Source organism: Drosophila bipectinata, chromosome 3R (genome assembly GCF_030179905.1).
Source record: "Drosophila bipectinata strain 14024-0381.07 chromosome 3R, DbipHiC1v2, whole genome shotgun sequence".
In the NCBI taxonomy this organism is placed as follows: Eukaryota; Metazoa; Arthropoda; class Insecta; order Diptera; family Drosophilidae; genus Drosophila; species Drosophila bipectinata.
This window is the reverse complement of record NC_091739.1, coordinates 13797175-13815720: the sequence shown is the minus strand read 5'-3', so window position 1 is coordinate 13815720 and position 18546 is coordinate 13797175. Positions and strand designations below refer to the sequence as shown.

At 37.3% G+C, this 18546-nt stretch overlaps 4 protein-coding genes across 4 annotated transcripts; 1 reads left to right on the top strand and 3 right to left on the bottom strand.

Moving 5' to 3' along the window:
* Positions 1-698: 698 nt before the first annotated feature.
* Positions 699-2397, bottom strand: fd96Ca (forkhead domain 96Ca). The gene has a single exon (XM_017248427.3). The coding sequence runs from the start codon at positions 1998-2000 to the stop codon at positions 879-881; it is 1122 nt and encodes a 373-aa protein (XP_017103916.2). The 5' UTR covers positions 2001-2397; the 3' UTR covers positions 699-878.
* Positions 2398-13823: 11426 nt separating this feature from the next.
* Positions 13824-15207, bottom strand: LOC108129838 (U3 small nucleolar ribonucleoprotein protein IMP4). The gene is made up of 2 exons (XM_017248097.3): positions 14943-15207; positions 13824-14590 (listed from the first exon to the last, which is right to left on the bottom strand). Exons 1-2 carry the CDS (start codon positions 15127-15129, stop codon positions 13881-13883), a joined length of 897 nt encoding a protein of 298 aa, XP_017103586.2. The 5' UTR covers positions 15130-15207; the 3' UTR covers positions 13824-13880.
* An 81-nt stretch (positions 15208-15288) lies between these two features.
* On the top strand, positions 15289-16992 carry shams (glucoside xylosyltransferase 1 shams). The gene is made up of 4 exons (XM_043212264.2): positions 15289-15514; positions 15575-15696; positions 15801-16098; positions 16158-16992. The coding sequence occupies exons 1-4, from the start codon at positions 15491-15493 to the stop codon at positions 16818-16820; spliced, it is 1107 nt and encodes a 368-aa protein (XP_043068199.1). The 5' UTR covers positions 15289-15490; the 3' UTR covers positions 16821-16992.
* Positions 16990-18544, bottom strand: LOC108129837 (trypsin-1). The gene is made up of 3 exons (XM_017248096.3): positions 18021-18544; positions 17543-17929; positions 16990-17421 (listed from the first exon to the last, which is right to left on the bottom strand). The coding sequence occupies exons 1-3, from the start codon at positions 18277-18279 to the stop codon at positions 17066-17068; spliced, it is 1002 nt and encodes a 333-aa protein (XP_017103585.1). The 5' UTR covers positions 18280-18544; the 3' UTR covers positions 16990-17065.
* Positions 18545-18546: the final 2 nt, after the last annotated feature.

Sequence of the window (18546 nt, the reverse complement as noted above, 5' to 3'; positions counted from 1 at the left end):
TCAAGACTTAATATTTTTATGGGATATTTTATCTAGTCTCTACTGATGATCCTAGAATTGGACTAAGTAAACTAAGTAACTGAGTTATGCCGTACAACTATACCACTTCCCTATCCATCAGTGAAGTAAGATAAATAATTCTCCTAAAATTTATTCCTGAAACTTGCGATTTACAATTAAGAACGTTTAAAGAATCTATAAAATTTCCTACAATTTTACTAAATTAACCAAAATAAATTATAATTGCAAAATTTGCCAACTTTATTTGAGCAGTTGAGAGATTTTTAAACTTGATACAAACAGAAACAATGTCTATTCAATTAAATATTCTTAATCAAAAAATTAAGAATATTTTTTCTAATATTAATATGGTGTTGAAATATGCTTTTAAAGTTTAATAGGGGTGATATTAATCTAGTCTTGTAGAAACCCATCTTCCCTTTAGCTATTCTATATTTTGTTTTAACTTCAAATATATTAAAAACGGGATCAAGTCTTTACTCAGTTATTCTGTAATTCGAATCTAATCTTATAAATATATGCTGAAAATATTTATGGCAAGATTTTTAAAGACGATTTTTTTCATTATTTAAAGGTTTATATTCTTCACAAAATGATCGATCTATGTACTAGGATATACAAATAAAATAAATAATTTACTAGTACGGATATGTAATACAAGCTATTAAAATTTGTATAACAAGCTTTATTTACATGCCTTCTAACACCTAGGTGTGCCATATGTTTTGGTCCTATTACAATTAACCTTAATTCAAAAGGAACTACGTTTGGATGGATATACATATATCGTTTCATAAATAATGCTATACATAATTGTTGTGGTTGCTGTTTGTTGGCTTCAAACGGCTTATCTAATACTATATCGTACGCATATCGTTGTCTATTCTATTCTGGACCTCGGGTGCCCGATACTGTTGCGCCGGAGCCACTAATGTGACGTTGTTGTAGTAGATATTGTGCATGTTGGCAATGGGCGCTGTCATCATAAACAGCGGATGCGAGATAGCCAGCTCGTAGGTGGCACTGGCACTGGAGCCCGGAAGCCCCGCCGCCTGGAGTCCGGCCACATTAGCTCCGCCGGTGGCATAGTGCAGGAAGGGCACGTGCGCTCCGGCGTTGATCGTATGCAGCGGTGGCAGGGGATCCTCAGTGCGGCTGGATCGGCTGGCGGACATGTACTCCTCCGAGGCGGCGGGCGTGCCAGGATACCGAGAGATACTACCAGCGCTACCGCCGCCGCCTCCGCACTCCACAACGTCGATGTCCACGCGATCATCCTCGTCGTCCTCGTCCTCGGAGTGATGTTCCGGCTTGTCCGGCGTAATCAGACTCTCTATCGTAAAGGATCGCTTTGGTCGCAGCTCAATATCCGAGCTAGTTAGCGAGGGCAGACTGGTCAGTCCCATGTCAGACAGGTTCGTGTGATCCGCACTGGAAATGGATCCTGGGATGACATGGGGCATGCCCAGAGAGTTTGGCATGTGATTCGGCGTCCTGGGCATCGGATCCAGCCGCATGGCTCCGGCGTTCATGTCTAGCGGTGCCATGTGCGCTCCACTACCTCCATTCCGGGTGGTGAAAAAGAACCGATTGAGATTCGCCAGGGCGGTAAGCTCCTCGTTCAGCAGATCCTTGTCGTTCTTGTGGAGCTTAAAGCGCTTCCGCCGGCGGAGCAGACTACCGTTTTCGAACATATCAAAGGCCTGCGGATGCAGAGCCCAGTAGGCGCCTTTTCCGGGCCTGTCCGGCCGACGCGGCACCTTGATGAAGCAGTCGTTGAAGCTGAGATTGTGCCGGAGCGAGTTCTGCCAGCGCTGGGTGTTCTTGCGATAGTACGGAAACCTATCCGTAATAAACTTGTAGATGTCGCTCAGCGGTAGCATCTTCTCCGGCGAACTCCAAATGGCCATGGCCGTCAGTGAAATGTACGAGTAGGGGGGCTTCTGTTCGCCGTAGGATTCTCGCGAGGGTCTGGGCATTATTGAGCGATGTACTGGGTTGTACTGGGTCAACACATCACCGTGTTACATATTTGCCAACGGGTCCGTATATTATCCGTTAAGTGACCCGGCCAGGCGAAACTGTTCTAGGTGATTTACTTTTCTGCGATTTATTGCGCCAAACTAAATATATTTTTAATGCACTTAATAATTATAATTAATGCTTTTAATTATTTCAGTTTCGACATCCTAAATAAAATGCAGTGCATGACGGACACTGGAGGACACTGGTTTAACCGTCGGAGGAACTAAGTAACCTATGGTGGTGTAATGGCGATACGACATGACGTCCGAGGAGGCAACGGCAACGGCATAGGAAAGGCAGAGGCGATTTGCGATTGGATAGCGACGGCAAACAAGATCGCGCGAACTGTCGGCAATAAACTCTGCACAAGAACTACGCTCGTTATAAGCTTCAGCGACGACACTGAATGTAAAAGCACTCTCACTGAGGTTTCCCCCGGCCTGGCAAATTACCATCAAAAGCTGAATGCGAATACGTGAGCGGTGCGGCGGGGAGTGACCAGGATGATGGAGGGTGCCGTGCCTCGTGGGGAGTGCGCGGTAGTAGCGGCAGAGACTTCGGCGGCATCGGCCAAACTGGAGGCGAAGATAGCGATAGAGAGAGGGAACAAAACAAACGACAACAAACGAAGAACACGGCACACAAAAAATTACTGTTTCAGCAGACTGGCAGACGACGTGCCGGTTATTGTACTAAGTGAGCAATGCCGTCCCCGTACAACCAACCACAGTGAGCAATGCAATCAAAATATAATCACTCACATCATTGCCCCCGTGCTCTCTCCCAATCACCGCGATGCGAACATGCATCATCCCTGTCCCTCCGCCACGGCGAAACTTCAAAGCGAACCTGGCCGGAGCTGGGCGAGGAGAGCCAAAGCAAAGAGTCTGAGATTTACTAAACGAATAAACCAGTCCGACCAGACCACACTACTCCGCTCTGGCGAAGAGCTAATGCCCCGCCGGTGGTTGCGGCGGTTGCACCCAAAAAAAAATTAGGGCTCTGAATATTTTAGCTTTTTTAAAGTTTATAAATTACAACTAAAATATAGAGTAAAATAACGAACCCTGTACTTTTATTTGTTAGAGCTATGTAGCTTTTATAAAGACCCGTTTTTTGAAAACCAAAAATTGGAACTTATTCACGAATTATTTTTTTCAAAATTTCAACTTTGCATAATATTTTTTTTTATGTGTTTCAGGGGAGTATCTCGTCGGTTTTATTTAGCTTTTGCCTTTGCCGTTGCCTCGACTCTGCTCCGGACAAAAGAGCAGCCGCCCCGGCAGCTGGTTCTGACCATGGCTGGGACTCTGGGCCTTTGGCTTGCTTTGGCTTTGGCGTTGGCTTTGGCTAACGGCCCAATGCGAGAGAGGTGTTGAAAAAGAAAATTACAACCACTTTACCGATTTACTGATTTTACGTTTTCATAATCTTGTTAGTTAATTTGCCTGCTTGGGACTCGGCCATGATTCCACAGAACGTAAAAGCCAAAGCACATTGCCACCGCATTCGGCGAACGTGTGGGTTTGGCTTTTGCCTTTGCTTTTGCCTGTTTTGAGCTTCGCTGCGATTTCACGAGACTCGATTTAACACTAGGATGGATAATTGTCTTTAATAGTGCGCCTGATAGACCAGCAAATCGCACTCCGGTGGATGGGTGTATAGAATCGCATTAGCTATTAATGAGCAGGCATTCTTTCGAATTAATAACCACTTTAAAATACCAATTGGTTAAAGTAAATTAACTTTAAGCTATTTTTACGACAATTTATTTCTTGGTAACAAGGTCTGTCTCTATTTTGATTAAAATAATAAAATTTTTACATAAAATTTATAACTTCGTGGCTCGAATTAAGCATAGATTTTATATATTTATAAGCCATGTTCCCTAATCAATAAAATCTCTTCTATTTCAGACCTATAATTTCGGACCAAAAAAATAAAAAAACTACGATACTGGTCCCTAACGGATATTGTAGTAAATTAAGAATTTATTTATCTGTTTATAAATAACAATCGCATTGGCCATAATTGTGCCGTTCATAGCGATAATTAGGTGCTCGGCGAGCGAAGGTTAACAACGATGTGCCGGAGCGACGGCGCAGCTCCTAGAGGGCGGCTGGGACGGACGGGACAGGGCTGGTGAGCGAGACCTGGAGAGGAATGGCTGGGTGAGAGTCGTCCGCCGGGAGCGAGATGGCACCACAACGATATCGCACATCTCGCTCCCTTGCTGGTCTATACGAGCCAAACAATAATAAAAATAAAACCTAGGACGGGATTGGCCATGGCTTAAATACATTTGTTGGGGCGTGGCCAAAAAGCCCAAAGTAATAAAACTGTATATGTTAATGCAAGTTGACATATGAATATGTCTACAGTAGCACTTTTGATTAACCATTAACGAGTTTTAAATGCCTACAAAAATTCAATTATCCCGTAAAATTATATGCCATAAGTAATCAAATTACCGCAACCAGCAAAGTCATGATATTTTTGTACCAAATTATATATAAATATGTACTTAATATAATGGCTATAATTACAAATGTAACTACACACACGCAACTACATCGCAGCTTGAATGAGTTTATTACTTCAGTTGTGGTGAGTGCTTTTGCTAAAAATTGCGACATTAATTTGTCGCACACGGCCATATTGTAAATATGCTAATAATGGAGGAACCTCCATTACAGTTTTCCATTCAACCCGATTTCATCCCTAAAGCTTGTTTCGAAAAACCCTTTGGTAACCATTACGGACATTAAAAGATCGTTGAAAACTGAATAAATAATTTGAAAATGAAAATATTTGTAGAAAGTTTCAGTAGAATAAGAAGATTAGAAAAATATATTATATGTGCTATTAAAATACTTTACTGAATGTTAAATCTACAAATGTTTGTATTCAGAACCAATTGTACTAAAAGCGAAAAAAATGTAAAAGAATCATTTAATAAAACTAAATTACCTAATTATTCCATAAAACTAATTAGACCTACAAACAGAAGTCCTTTCGTTTGTCAGCATCAATATTTGTAACATCTACAGCTTTCAATTTTAAATTCAACAAGAAAGGAGAGCTAACTTCGGGCGTAGCTTAAGTTGATATACCCTCGTAGATAAGAGCGAATATACATCGCAAACATCGGATATACTTTTACGATCCATATGGAAATTTCATTGTGAATCGAATTTTTTAAAATAAGTATTTGAAATCCGGTTTTTTTTATAAATAATGATCAAATATTTTTAACCGAAGCTTTTATCTTCAAAAACACCAATTCTGAGTCATTTCCGATCGTTTTAGCTAAACGAGCTATAGTAGCAGCTATAGTTCATAGCCAACCGATTATTTTGAAATTTGGCAGGTAAAATCAAGTAGCCAAGAGAAGAATCTAAGAAAATCACATCTATTAACTCTGAAACACCAAAGTTATGATATTTCCAAAGTATCTGGCAGCTGTAGGATATAGTCGACCTATCTCGGCCGTTCCAACTTATATTCTGTGTGCAAAGTTTGGAGTCTCGTTCTCGTAGGAACAGACTTTTGGCTTTGAATCTGGCTTTTGAAATATCATTCATAAGAACTTTATTGTTAATTCTTTTGAAAAAAATTATTGTCCTTTATTTATATCTTCGTGAGAAATTACAATTTGGCGGGGAACTGTTTCCCCTGCCATGATTGTTTCTAGGACACCCTAGACCCCAATTCAACCGTGAATCTTATTTAAAATTTATTTAAAAACCATTTACAGAAACATGAATAAGCATTCAAAATTCGCTAGCGTAACGAACGCGAAACATAAATTTACATTTTATACAGTACCATATTTTTAATAAAATTATAGCCGCCGAGGTTGGCTCAATCAAATGGGCTGCGAGCACACAAACATAATGTAACAACAGATACAATCACAACAAATTTCACGCCAAACAATTACAACGCGCTATAAGAATTTTGTTAACAGAGGGATGGTCAAGGTATTTAACCCGCGACCATAAATCTTTTTATATTCACCATGTTGTTGTTTGCTGGGCTCAGACTCAGTACCCACCCAGTGGGTTTGACATTTGCCTTGTAAATGCGTAATAATCAGGACATCCGACAAACAGAAAGTAACGCTTTAATTCTATTTTCTCCGGTATACGGTTAACAGTTGCTACAATCATCCATTTAATGTCGAATTGTACCGAAACGGAAACCAATGAAAATAAACAGAAAATCTGAAAGGCAAAACATACCCCCCGGGTTCAAATTAAAAACCCATTTCTTGCATTGCTGACAAAAATCGCATTGACAAAATGCCTATTTCATAATATTTGCAGCTGCAATCGGTTTTCTGGAATTACTCAAACATTGGAGGTATGGGCCTTTTGGCAGTTAAACATTTATTTAAGCTTTAACTGGTTTCTGTTTATTTATAAACTTTTATACAAATTTATCTGGGTCTTTGATCTTTTAAATAATTAATAGAAAATAATAATATACCACAAAACCCAATCATTAGTCTGAAATCTGTTCAAGAAATAAAGCCATAAAAACAATTAGTCGATGTTTCTAATCGTCAATTTAAGATTTATTCTACATATTAATTAATAAACCATTCAGAAGACTAATGGCAAAGCTACCAAAGAATCAATCTATTTGGAAAATTTGATATTTAAAATTTATTTAAGATTTATTTATTACTTCTAAAAACGTATAAACCTGCTGACGAATTAACGATAATAAGATCGGAACAATTAGGTTAACTAAATTCAATAATATTTTCTACAATTTTTCAATTTTTATACACTTTTGAATATCTTTTTGTATAAGTCTTATAAAATGATGTTCCCAAATATCAAGTAAACATATTTTATATAATTTCCTACATTAGTTTACTAAGGCACCACCTGTCCAACAAAGCGTAACAATGGCTTAAGAAGTAGTTTACATTAAATGAAACCCATAAATTAAAAAGGAAACTGCTGTGCTATGTGTCAGAACCGTAATTAGAGATATTGGCTTTAAATAATCGACCGGCACTCATTTGTTCACTTTTTACTCGCCGACAACGCAGCGGCACGCCTGTGTTTAAGATCGAACCACAGAAAAGGTGTTAGAAAAGGGCGATCGGTAAAAAGGTAAAAAGGCACACACGATTTCTGGTTTCCACACATGTGAGTGAGTCTGCCCCTTCGAAAAGGTGTATGTGTGTACCAGCACGTCCGAGTGTCCAACTGTCCGACTGCTCATCCCCTTTATTGTTTCATGGGATCAAGTTGTAGTATGTGGTCCAAACGGAGCGAAATCGTATATTGGTGTACGAGTTTCCATGCTTCGGTCGGTCGGCCTGCTGATCATCGGCATTACCCGTAATAGGCTTCCAGCTCAAACTGCCTGTGCAGGCCGAGCTGGCTATTTAGGAGAATGCGTTCCATCATTAACATCAGACAGCTGTTAAATGATAGACAGAATTAGTATAAACACATTTAATTATATGGTTGGTGTTGTCAGGTGTTTTACACCTTATTAGATCGTGTTAACCTTTGATCTAACTAACTGATATGGAACGACGGATGCAACCTGAATGCAATTTCTAAACACGTTCTCCCAGACGTTGAAAACAACTAAGCACTCGTCCCCATTAACTATATGAAAATAAAATCGATACCTATGCTAATATTACCTAGTGAGAAACGCAATCTATTGGATGGGGCGTAAGCACTTTGTATATTTTCGTTCGATCCTAAAGAGAAACACTTTAAAAGAACTTTTCTCGAATGTGTAAAATGATGGAAGCAGCGTATATGGTACACCACCATATCCATATCTTTGCCTATTTTTATCCGATTCTGAAGCGGAATACTTTAAAAGAATCGTGGATAGATTCTCTGTAAATCTGCATCAAAACCTTAAAACCTATTTTAAATAAATTTTTTGACTATTTTTGTGAAGGAACCCCTTTCTCTAATGGGGAAAATGATGGAAGCAGCCTATATGGTACACCACGACTTCCATATCTTTGCCAATTTTCATCCGATCCTGAAGCGGGTTACTTTAAAAGAATTGTGGATGGATTCATAGTTTATCTGCATCAAAACCTTCAAAACTATTTTCGATAAAATTTTTTTGATTATTTTTCTGATGGAACCCCTTTCTCGAATTGAGAAAATGATGGGGGCAGCCTATATGGCACATCACGACTTCCATATCTTTGCCAATTTTCATCCGATCCTGAAGCGGGATACTTTAAAAGAATTGTGGATGGATTCTCAGTTAATCTGCATCAATACCTTCAAACTATTTTTGATAAAATTTTTTTTGATTATATTTCTGATGGAACCCCTTTCTCGAATGGGGAAAATGATGGGAGCAGCATATACTGCACACCACGATTTCCATATCTTTGCCAATTTTCATCCGATCCTGAAGCGGGATACTTTAAAAGAATTGTGGATGGATTCTCAGTTAATCTGCATCAAAACCTTCAAAACTATTTTTGATAAAATTTGTTTGATTATTTTTCTGATGGAACCTCTTTCTCGAATGGGGAAAATGATGGGAGCAGCCTATATGACACACCACGACTTCCATATCTTTGCCAATTTTCATCCGATCCTGAAGCGGGATACTTTAAAAGAATTGTGGATGGATTCATAGTTTATCTGCATCAAAACCTTCAAAACTATTTTCGATAAAATTTTTTTGATTCTTTTTCTGATGGAACCCCTTTCTCGAATTGAGAAAATGATGGGGGCAGCCTATATGGCACATCACGACTTCCATATCTTTGCCAATTTTCATCCGATCCTAAAGCGGGATACTTTAAAAGAATTGTGGATGGATTCTCAGTTAATCTGCATCAATACCTTCAAACTATTTTTGATAAAATTTTTTTTGATTTTTTTTCTGATGGCACCCCTTTCTCGAATGGGGAAAATGATGGGAGCAGCATATACTGCACACCACGATTTCCATATCTTTGCCAATTTTCATCCGATCCTGAAGCGGGATACTTTAAAAGAATTGTGGATGGATTCTCAGTTAATCTGCATCAAAACCTTCAAAACTATTTTTGATAACATTTTTTTGATTATTTTTCTGATGGAACCCCTTTCTCGAATGGGGAAAATGATGGGAGCAGCCTATATGGCACATCACGACTTCCATATCTTTGCCAATTTTCATCCGATCCTGAAGCGGGATACTTTAAAAGAATTGTGGATGGATTCTTAGTTAATCTGCATCAAAACCTTCAAAACTATTTTTGATAACATTTTTTTGATTATTTTTCTGATGGAACCCCTTTCTCGAATGGGGAAAATGATGGGAGCAGCCTATATGGCACACCACGACTTCCATATCTTTGCCAATTTTCATCCGATCCTGAAGCGGGATACTTTAAAAGAATGGTGGATGGATTCTCAGTTAATCTGCATCAATACCTTCAAACTATTTTTGATACAATTTTTTTTGATTATTTTTCTGATGGAACCCCTTTCTCGAATGGGGAAAATGATGGGAGCAGCATATACTGCACACCACGATTTCCATATCTTTGCCAATTTTCATCTGATCCTGAAGCGGGATACTTTAAAAGAATTGTGGATGGATTCTCAGTTAATCTGCATCAAAACCTTCAAAACTATTTTTGATAAAATTTTTTGAATATGTTTCTGATGGAACCCCTTTCTCGATGGAAGCAGCGTATATGGTACACCACCATATCCATATCTTTGCTTATTTTTATCCGATTCTGAAGCGGAATACTTTAAAAGCATCGTGGATAGATTCTCTGTAAATCTGCATCAAAACCTTAAAACCTCTTTTAAATAAATTTTTTGACTATTTTTGTGAAGGAACCCCTTTCTCTAATGGGGAAAATGATGGAAGCAGCCTATATGGCACACCACGACTTCCATATCTTTGCCAATTTTTATCCGATCCTGAAGCGGGATATGAAGCGGAATATGATGAAGCGGAATTCTTTAAAAGAATTGTGGATGGATTCTCAGTTAATCTGCATCAAAACCTTCAAAACTATTTTTGATAAATTTTTTTTGATTATTTTTGTGATGGAACCCCTTTCTCGAATGGGGAAAATGATGGGAGCAGCATATACTGCACACCACGATTTCCATATCTTTGCCAATTTTCATCTGATCCTGAAGCGGGATACTTTAAAAGAATTGTGGATGGATTCTCAGTTAATCTGCATCAAAACCTTCAAAACTATTTTTGATAAAATTTTTTGAATATGTTTCTGATGGAACCCCTTTCTCGATGGAAGCAGCGTATATGGTACACCACCATATCCATATCTTTGCCTATTTTTATCCGATTCTGAAGCGGAATACTTTAAAAGAATCGTGGATAGATTCTCTGTAAATCTGCATCAAAACCTTAAAACCTATTTTAAATAAATTTTTTGACTATTTTTGTGAAGGAACCCCTTTCTCTAATGGGGAAAATGATGGAAGCAGCCTATATGGCACACCACGACTTCCATATCTTTGCCAATTTTCATCCGATCCTAAAGCGGGATACTTTAAAAGAATGGTGGATGGATTCTCAGTTAATCTGCATCAATACCTTCAAACTATTTTTGATAAAATTTTTTTTGATTATTTTTCTGATGGAACCCCTTTCTCGAATGGGGAAAATGATGGGAGCAGCATATACTGCACACCACGATTTCCATATCTTTGCCAATTTTCATCTGATCCTGAAGCGGGATACTTTAAAAGAATTGTGGATGGATTCTCAGTTAATCTGCATCAAAACCTTCAAAACTATTTTTGATAAAATTTTTTGAATATGTTTCTGATGGAACCCCTTTCTCGATGGAAGCAGCGTATATGGTACACCACCATATCCATATCTTTGCTTATTTTTATCCGATTCTGAAGCGGAATACTTTAAAAGCATCGTGGATAGATTCTCTGTAAATCTGCATCAAAACCTTAAAACCTCTTTTAAATAAATTTTTTGACTATTTTTGTGAAGGAACCCCTTTCTCTAATGGGGAAAATGATGGAAGCAGCCTATATGGCACACCACGACTTCCATATCTTTGCCAATTTTCATCCGATCCTAAAGCGGGATACTTTAAAAGAATGGTGGATGGATTCTCAGTTAATCTGCATCAATACCTTCAAACTATTTTTGATAAAATTTTTTTTGATTATTTTTCTGATGGAACCCCTTTCTCGAATGGGGAAAATGATGGGAGCAGCATATACTGCACACCACGATTTCCATATCTTTGCCAATTTTCATCTGATCCTGAAGCGGGATACTTTAAAAGAATTGTGGATGGATTCTCAGTTAATCTGCATCAAAACCTTCAAAACTATTTTTGATAAAATTTTTTGAATATGTTTCTGATGGAACCCCTTTCTCGATGGAAGCAGCGTATATGGTACACCACCATATCCATATCTTTGCTTATTTTTATCCGATTCTGAAGCGGAATACTTTAAAAGCATCGTGGATAGATTCTCTGTAAATCTGCATCAAAACCTTAAAACCTCTTTTAAATAAATTTTTTGACTATTTTTGTGAAGGAACCCCTTTCTCTAATGGGGAAAATGATGGAAGCAGCCTATATGGCACACCACGACTTCCATATCTTTGCCAATTTTCATCCGATCCTGAAGCGGGATACTTTAAAAGAATTGTGGATGGATTCTCAGTTAATCTGCATCAATACCTTCAAACTATTTTTGATAAAATTTTTTTTGATTTTTTTTCTGATGGCACCCCTTTCTCGAATGGGGAAAATGATGGGAGCAGCATATACTGCACACCACGATTTCCATATCTTTGCCAATTTTCATCCGATCCTGAAGCGGAATACATTAAAAGATTTGTGGATGGATTCTCAGTTAATCTGCATCAAAACCTTCAAAACTATTTTTGTTAAATTTTTTGATTATGTTTCTGATGGAACCCCTTTCTCGATTTGAGAAAATGATGGGAGCAGCCTATATGGCACACCACGACTTCCATATCTTTGCCAATTTTTATCCGATCCTGAAGCGGAATACATTAAAGATTTGTGGATGGATTCTCAGTTAATCTGCATCAAAACCTTCAAAACTATTTTTGATAAAATTTTTTGATTATGTTTCTGATGGAACCCCTTTTTCGATTTGAGAAAATGATGGAAGCAGCCTATATGGCACATCACGACTTCCATATCTTTGCCATCTTTCATCCGATCCTGAAGCGGAATACTTTAAAACAATTGTGGTTAGATTCGCAATGAATCTGCATCAAAACCTTCAAACGTATTTTTGATAAACATTTTTTGGTTACTTTTCTGATGGAATCCCTTAAACTATATCCTATAGCTGCCATATAACTGATTTATCGGAAATTCCGTTACCAGGATATATAATCTTACGAAGATTATCATAAAAACAGAATTCTTCTAGCATTTTTAAAGGAAAACATGTTTGTTTATATAACTTTAAAATAAAAATGTAAACACCCATATTTTTATTGCCTACTTTTAAGGGCACCAAAGAGTCTTATACTAATGAGGAGTACAATTTTACGGTTTATTTGCATATAATATCATTGAAGAATCAACTTTATTTTGGTAGCTATTCAATGAAAATTTAAAAAAATAATTAATTAAAAAATAGCGCCCTCCTCCTCGATTCTCATAGGATGCACTTAAGCAGGCCTGAAAAATCGGGAAATTCATTATTTATTTTTGTGTAAATGTTGGTGTTTATTTTTCTGGACTTTTATTGGTTTGTTTTTGTTGTAGTTTTGGTTGTTGTAGTAGTTTTTGATGTTGTTGTAGTTTTTGTAATTTTTTTTTAGTTTTTTTTTATATTATTTTTTTTTTTATTGTAATATTTAGCTTGTATATCCGATTATATCTTAAATCTGTCATTTATCTAACTGCTTGGGCATACAAGACTTTCCAATAAGGATCGGCCAATTTGCAATATAAAGCCCTGCCGATTACATACCCTATAACATAAACTGCCACTTAACTGCAAGGGTATATCAACTTCGGCTCTGCCCAAAGATAGCTTTCCTTTCTTTTTTGATTATTTTTCTGATGAAACCCCTTTCTCGAATGGGGGAAATGATGGGAGCAGCCTATATGGTACACCACGATATCAATATCTTATATTGTAGATTAATTTTTCGTTAAACTCCACCAATACCCTTAAACCTATTTTTGATTCAGTTTTTTGTCCATTTTTCTAATAACCCCTTTCAAAATTTGTTGTAAAACATTACATCATTTTAATGTGGGTTGACATTTTGTCTTGATTTTTTTAATATTTCTACAAGATGTATTTCTACAAAGTATTCTCCGATGTTAGTTATTTATTTTTATCGCAATCATGTTTTAACTTTTTCATTTATCAGTCTTGTTAAAGTGTTGAAAAATGAAAATTTCACTTTTAATAATACTACAATTTATTTTGACGAAACCAAAAAAATGCTTTTAGTTTAAACTTAGTTTTTAATGCTCTTAATTAAAACAAATACCAATTTCCGATTGTTTGGCATGTTTGAATTTATTTAATTCAAATACCAAAACTAGCTTGCAGCTATTATGGACTTTCAAACTCAATTTAGTTAGATAGAGTGTCCAATTTGTAAGACTCGGTCAATTTCTGAGATTGATGAGAAATATTTTTCATTTCGCTTAACAGTTAAGACCGCTAAACGCCGACGCCATAAAAGTCTGGTTTATTTAACGAAGCAAGAAAATTTAAAAAGTGTGTGGTTCGATATAATTACTTGCACTATTAAAATTAAAAAATTAACATTTATTTTCGTTTTGATTTTATTTATTATCGGTACAATCATTTCTATACTTCAGTATCCCGACTTGTTAGACCAGGATCGTTAGAAAATATGAGCTTCTTTTGTGACGTGTTCATGTATGGTCTATTTATCCATTCAGTATCAGCCGCCTTTATGTTTTCAAGTGTTCCCAATTTAATTTGATACAACTTCAAGACAAATCTTGGGCCAACTTCGCTAAGCTCCAATTCTTTATTCGTATATTTGTATTGATGATGTCGAAAGATAATCGAATCGTTGTGGTTTAGGAAAGACATGACTCTTTGGGAGTTTTCCTTCGGGACAGGGAACAAGTGTTTTAGTATCTTGACAGTTCGCAATCCAATGGGCGTTTTGAAGTTGTTAAAAATTAAGTGCGGTTTCTGTTCACTCATGTGTCCAATATCGGGAATATCATGACGCATTATAACATCTGATATGTTAAAGAACGCAGTTGGACCGTAAGGAAGATGGCAAACCACAAGGCTGTCCGGAACGCCACGATGCTCGTGCACAATTAGGAAATCGGTTACATTATTTGCACGACATGCATGCATTAGCGTAGGCAACTGGTAGTTTCCTCTGTTCATTTGCTGAGCATTGGGGAATATCAAACGCAGCTCCTTCATGAACAACTTTAATCTGGACGAAGGGTTGTGCGAGGTGGTTAACATAATTTTTGGATCTTCTGCTCCAGCGTAATGGTACTCATCATGGACTGTGCGGTCGTCGACACCTTAAAAAGAAATATGATATATTTATATTAAAAAATGTAGATAAAAACTGAGTATTTTTAGAGAAAGGTTTAAAACGTATATTGTTATTAAGACAATAGATTGATTTGTCCTTATTTCTATTTCGCTGTATAGAAACCAATCTGGATTGTTTGATAGCGTGGCCTGAACGTGTGCATGCCGAGGAAATTACTATTTACGACTTGTTAGTTTCTCAGTCTGCACTTGCTAATTAGGTGTCACGAACACGTCGTTTTGTTTTCTGCCCTGTTGCTAAATATAGTCTGTTACTAGGTTTAGTACTTCTATGTTTCCGGTTATACTTTATTTTTTTATTTTTCAATATATAAATACCATCATCAATATATTTCAGCGAGTTGTAAACTGTCATGCTCTTTTTCACATTTTTGGAACCGATGGACTTGTTTTCGGCCAAGCTTTGGACCACGGTTTCCTGGATCTTTTGCTTTGCCTTTAGACGCTCGGTCAGAGCCTTGTTGTATAAATATTCCCTCCGTTGACGGGCCTGTTTTCGCAGCATTTTTATTTATTATTATTTGTTATTATTTCTCGCACGTGTATAGATAGGGATGTGCTATTCAACATGCAGACCGGTAGGGGTGGACTATCGCTACATATCAGGGAAACGCATGGAAACGGAACACTCAAAATTGATCCATTGACCCATCTCGAAGAATTCTGTGTTACTATCTTGACACATGTGAAAACAAATGTTTATTTATTAAATTTTATGCGCCTAATATGAGTACTTACAACCGGTTAATACCATGCCTGTGAATTGGTTGGGCGGTGTTTTATGCCCTTAACAAGCACATAATCAAGGTAGATTATGGCACCGTCCATTTCGGCCCTTGGAAACAAAAACAAACTACGGCTTAAAAATGCTTCTGCCAAAACCGAAAATGGTAACTAAAACCTGGCTTAAACTGTGCTGAAATTATTATTGAGACTTTTTCCTATTTCAGCACCACCTTCATATGTGTCTGCTGTGCTTAATTGCATTAGCAATATTATCCTATTTCGTTCATCAACGACCTTCGTGGGTATCCGAATTCAAGGAGGCTACCCCGCAGGGTTTTAACCAAGTGTACGTAGCTAGGCTAGATAGATATTGCTCGTTGCCATAGTTGTTTGGTTCAAAACAGAGACGAAGAATATTAATACTTTTAATACAATAATTCTATTTTACAGACAATCATGGAAAACCCCTTTATATATAGTGGTGGTTTGCTGTGGGCAAAGGGTACAGGAGACCCTTGTTATGATCAAATCGGCTATTCTATTTAACTACGACCAGGAGTATCTTAAGTTTGTGATTTTTACTGAGGACGGAAAGGGCGAGGAGTTTAGAGAAAAGTTAACAGACTGGCGCGACATCAAACCATTTACATTTGATTTCGAGATCTTACCCTTAAAGTTCCCAACGAATAACGAAGTCGAATGGAAAAATCTCTTCAAGCCCTGTGCAGCTCAGCGTTTATTTTTACCGGTAGGCCTCGACTTTTCCAACCAATAATACACAAATTAATTTTAATTATCTTTTTCAAGTCCTTGCTAACGAAGGTGGATTCATTGTTGTATGTTGACACTGACATTCTGTTTCTGTCACCGATATCGGATATCTGGCATTATTTCAAAAAATTCAATGAGAGCCAAATCTCTGCCCTGACGCCGGAACACGAAAACGAAAACATCGGCTGGTACAACCGATTTGCCAGGCACCCGTTTTACGGCCGATTGGGAGTTAACTCTGGTGTCATGCTTATGAACCTCACTCGAATGAGAGAAATGAAATGGGAGCAACATATCTTGTCCATACATAAGGAGTACAAACTACGTATCATTTGGGGGGATCAGGACATAATTAATATTTTATTTTACTACCATCCTGACAAACTGTACATCATGCCGTGCGAATATAACTACCGTCCAGACCACTGCATGTATATGAGCATTTGCAACATGACACATGCCGGTGTAAAATTAATTCATGGAAATCGAGGATATTTCCATTCAGATAGGCAGCCGCTTTTTAAGTCCATTTACGAAGCTATGGAGAACTATCAATTGGGCTCTAATGCCAACACCCAGTTTTTAATGCCTCTACGTGAAGCACTGAATACAGAAACCGCCTCGACCTGCGGAAAAATATCGAATGAAGTTTTAAAGGGAGCAAAAAAAGTCTTAAGTAACAGGTACATGGATGTATAAAAGTATAATCCATTCAATATAATCATATATTATAGTAATATAAAATGGTACTTAAGAATTCATAGCTGTGAGCACTACATTTACACTCCATTTTAGTTTATTTTACCTATTATTGGCTCTCTGTTTTAAAAATAAAACTTGCATTTAAATAAAACATCAATTTTTATTTTCATTTGGAGTTTAACAAAGACACGTGGACTTAAACTAGGCAATAAATATTTGTGTGTATTTGCATACATCTTTGACTAAGAACACAGGCATGTATTTTCGAGATTAGACTTAATCCATGGGATGAACTTGCTGACGCGCGTGTAAACACCTGGATATCCTTCGCGGCCGCAACCTACTCCCCAGGATACAATTCCAACGATAAAATACTTAACTCCATTAGATAACAACAGCGGTCCTCCACTATCGCCCTGGCAAGAGTCCATTGCTGGCCTGCCCGCGCATAACATTGATGAGGTAATTCGAGTACTTTTGTATTTTTGATTTCGGCATTCGGTGATGGACATAATGGGAACCTTGACTTGGTTGACAATGGACGGCAGCTCTCCTCCTTCTGATGTTCTTCCCCAGCCCACTACTGTGCCAATGCGACCTAAAATTAAGTGGTTTTTAACGGTCATAAAACTTTAAAGAAAGTCTAACAAGTCTCTTATTTTTTATAAGAAAAACCTTATAGGTTTCATAATTTTCACAAAGTAGATGGTGAAAATTACCTGCTGGATCGTAGTTATAGCGTGGTAAGCAGATGGGCTTTATAATTTTGGAGAACGCAATAGGCTTTCTTAGTCTGAGCAGGGCTACGTCGTTGTTGTAGGTATCTGGGTCAAAGCTCTTGTGTTTAATCACAGATGTCACCGCTCGTTGGATAGCATGCGACTCTGAAGTGATTTCCTGGTCGTGATCACCGAAAATGATTCTTATTTTTGATCGTCTTAGTTTCTTAACACAATGGGCTGCGGTTAACACATAATCCTTTGTCAGCAACGATCCACCACAATGAAATTTTCCATCGTAAACTATTCTGGCCATCCATGGGTATTGGTTAACACCAGTAGGCTTTCCACCAACAATTCGAATTTCCTCATTGGAAAAGCCACAATCTGAAAGTGAAAATGGGTCATTAAACAGATCAGAAAATAAACATAGTCTTCAGTTATATTAGGGTGATTCTTTGAAATGATCTTTACTTACCGCAGTCGCAGTTTTTCAGGCTGGAGTTTTCTGGGTACTCAACGTCGTCGGCTTCGGTATCAAATCCAAAAGCATTTGATACGCCCGAACTTATACGGAAAATTGTATCAAAAAGAAATTTACTGGTTCGTTTATTTTGGCCCGTATGGATGGTGTTTATGGCGGCGGATTCATTGAAAGCTTTCGAATTTTCCAAGCACATTAGGCTGGAACAATTCATCATCAACATCCAACATAATAAATTATACTTTAAATTCATTTTCACGAATCAGATATCATTGTAACAACGAGTTCACTATGTTTTAAATTATATTTACAAAAACTAAAACATTTTTGGAAAATCTAAATTCAAAAATTGGAAAGCTAAAGTAAACAAATTTCTGTAAATACTGACTAAGAATAAATAAATCTGTGTAACTAATTAATGTAACATAAAATATGTACTAAGTTCGGACATAATGTAGCGTACAAATTTCTTAAGCTTGATAAAAAACGTGAGAGTGTCACTAGTGTGGCCACATATTCA

Bases quoted from the DNA above. Each gene is read 5' to 3' on its own strand.
- fd96Ca (XM_017248427.3), bottom strand. From the start codon at position 2,000: ATGCCCAGACCCTCGCGAGAATCCTACGGCGAACAGAAGCCCCCCTAC.
- LOC108129838 (XM_017248097.3), bottom strand. From the start codon at position 15,129: ATGCTGCGAAAACAGGCCCGTCAACGGAGGGAATATTTATACAACAAG. The intron at 14,591-14,942 runs GTATTTATATAT...TTTCTTTTTAAG, and splicing joins GCTGAAATATATTGATGATG to GTGTCGACGACCGCACAGTC.
- shams (XM_043212264.2), top strand. From the start codon at position 15,491: ATGCTTCTGCCAAAACCGAAAATG. The intron at 15,697-15,800 runs GTACGTAGCTAG...TCTATTTTACAG, and splicing joins CCGCAGGGTTTTAACCAAGT to ACAATCATGGAAAACCCCTT. The intron at 16,099-16,157 runs GTAGGCCTCGAC...ATCTTTTTCAAG, and splicing joins CTCAGCGTTTATTTTTACCG to TCCTTGCTAACGAAGGTGGA.
- LOC108129837 (XM_017248096.3), bottom strand. From the start codon at position 18,279: ATGAATTTAAAGTATAATTTATTATGTTGGATGTTGATGATGAATTGT. The intron at 17,930-18,020 runs GTAAGTAAAGAT...TTTCACTTTCAG, and splicing joins CCTGAAAAACTGCGACTGCG to ATTGTGGCTTTTCCAATGAG. The intron at 17,422-17,542 runs GTAATTTTCACC...ACTTAATTTTAG, and splicing joins CTATAACTACGATCCAGCAG to GTCGCATTGGCACAGTAGTG.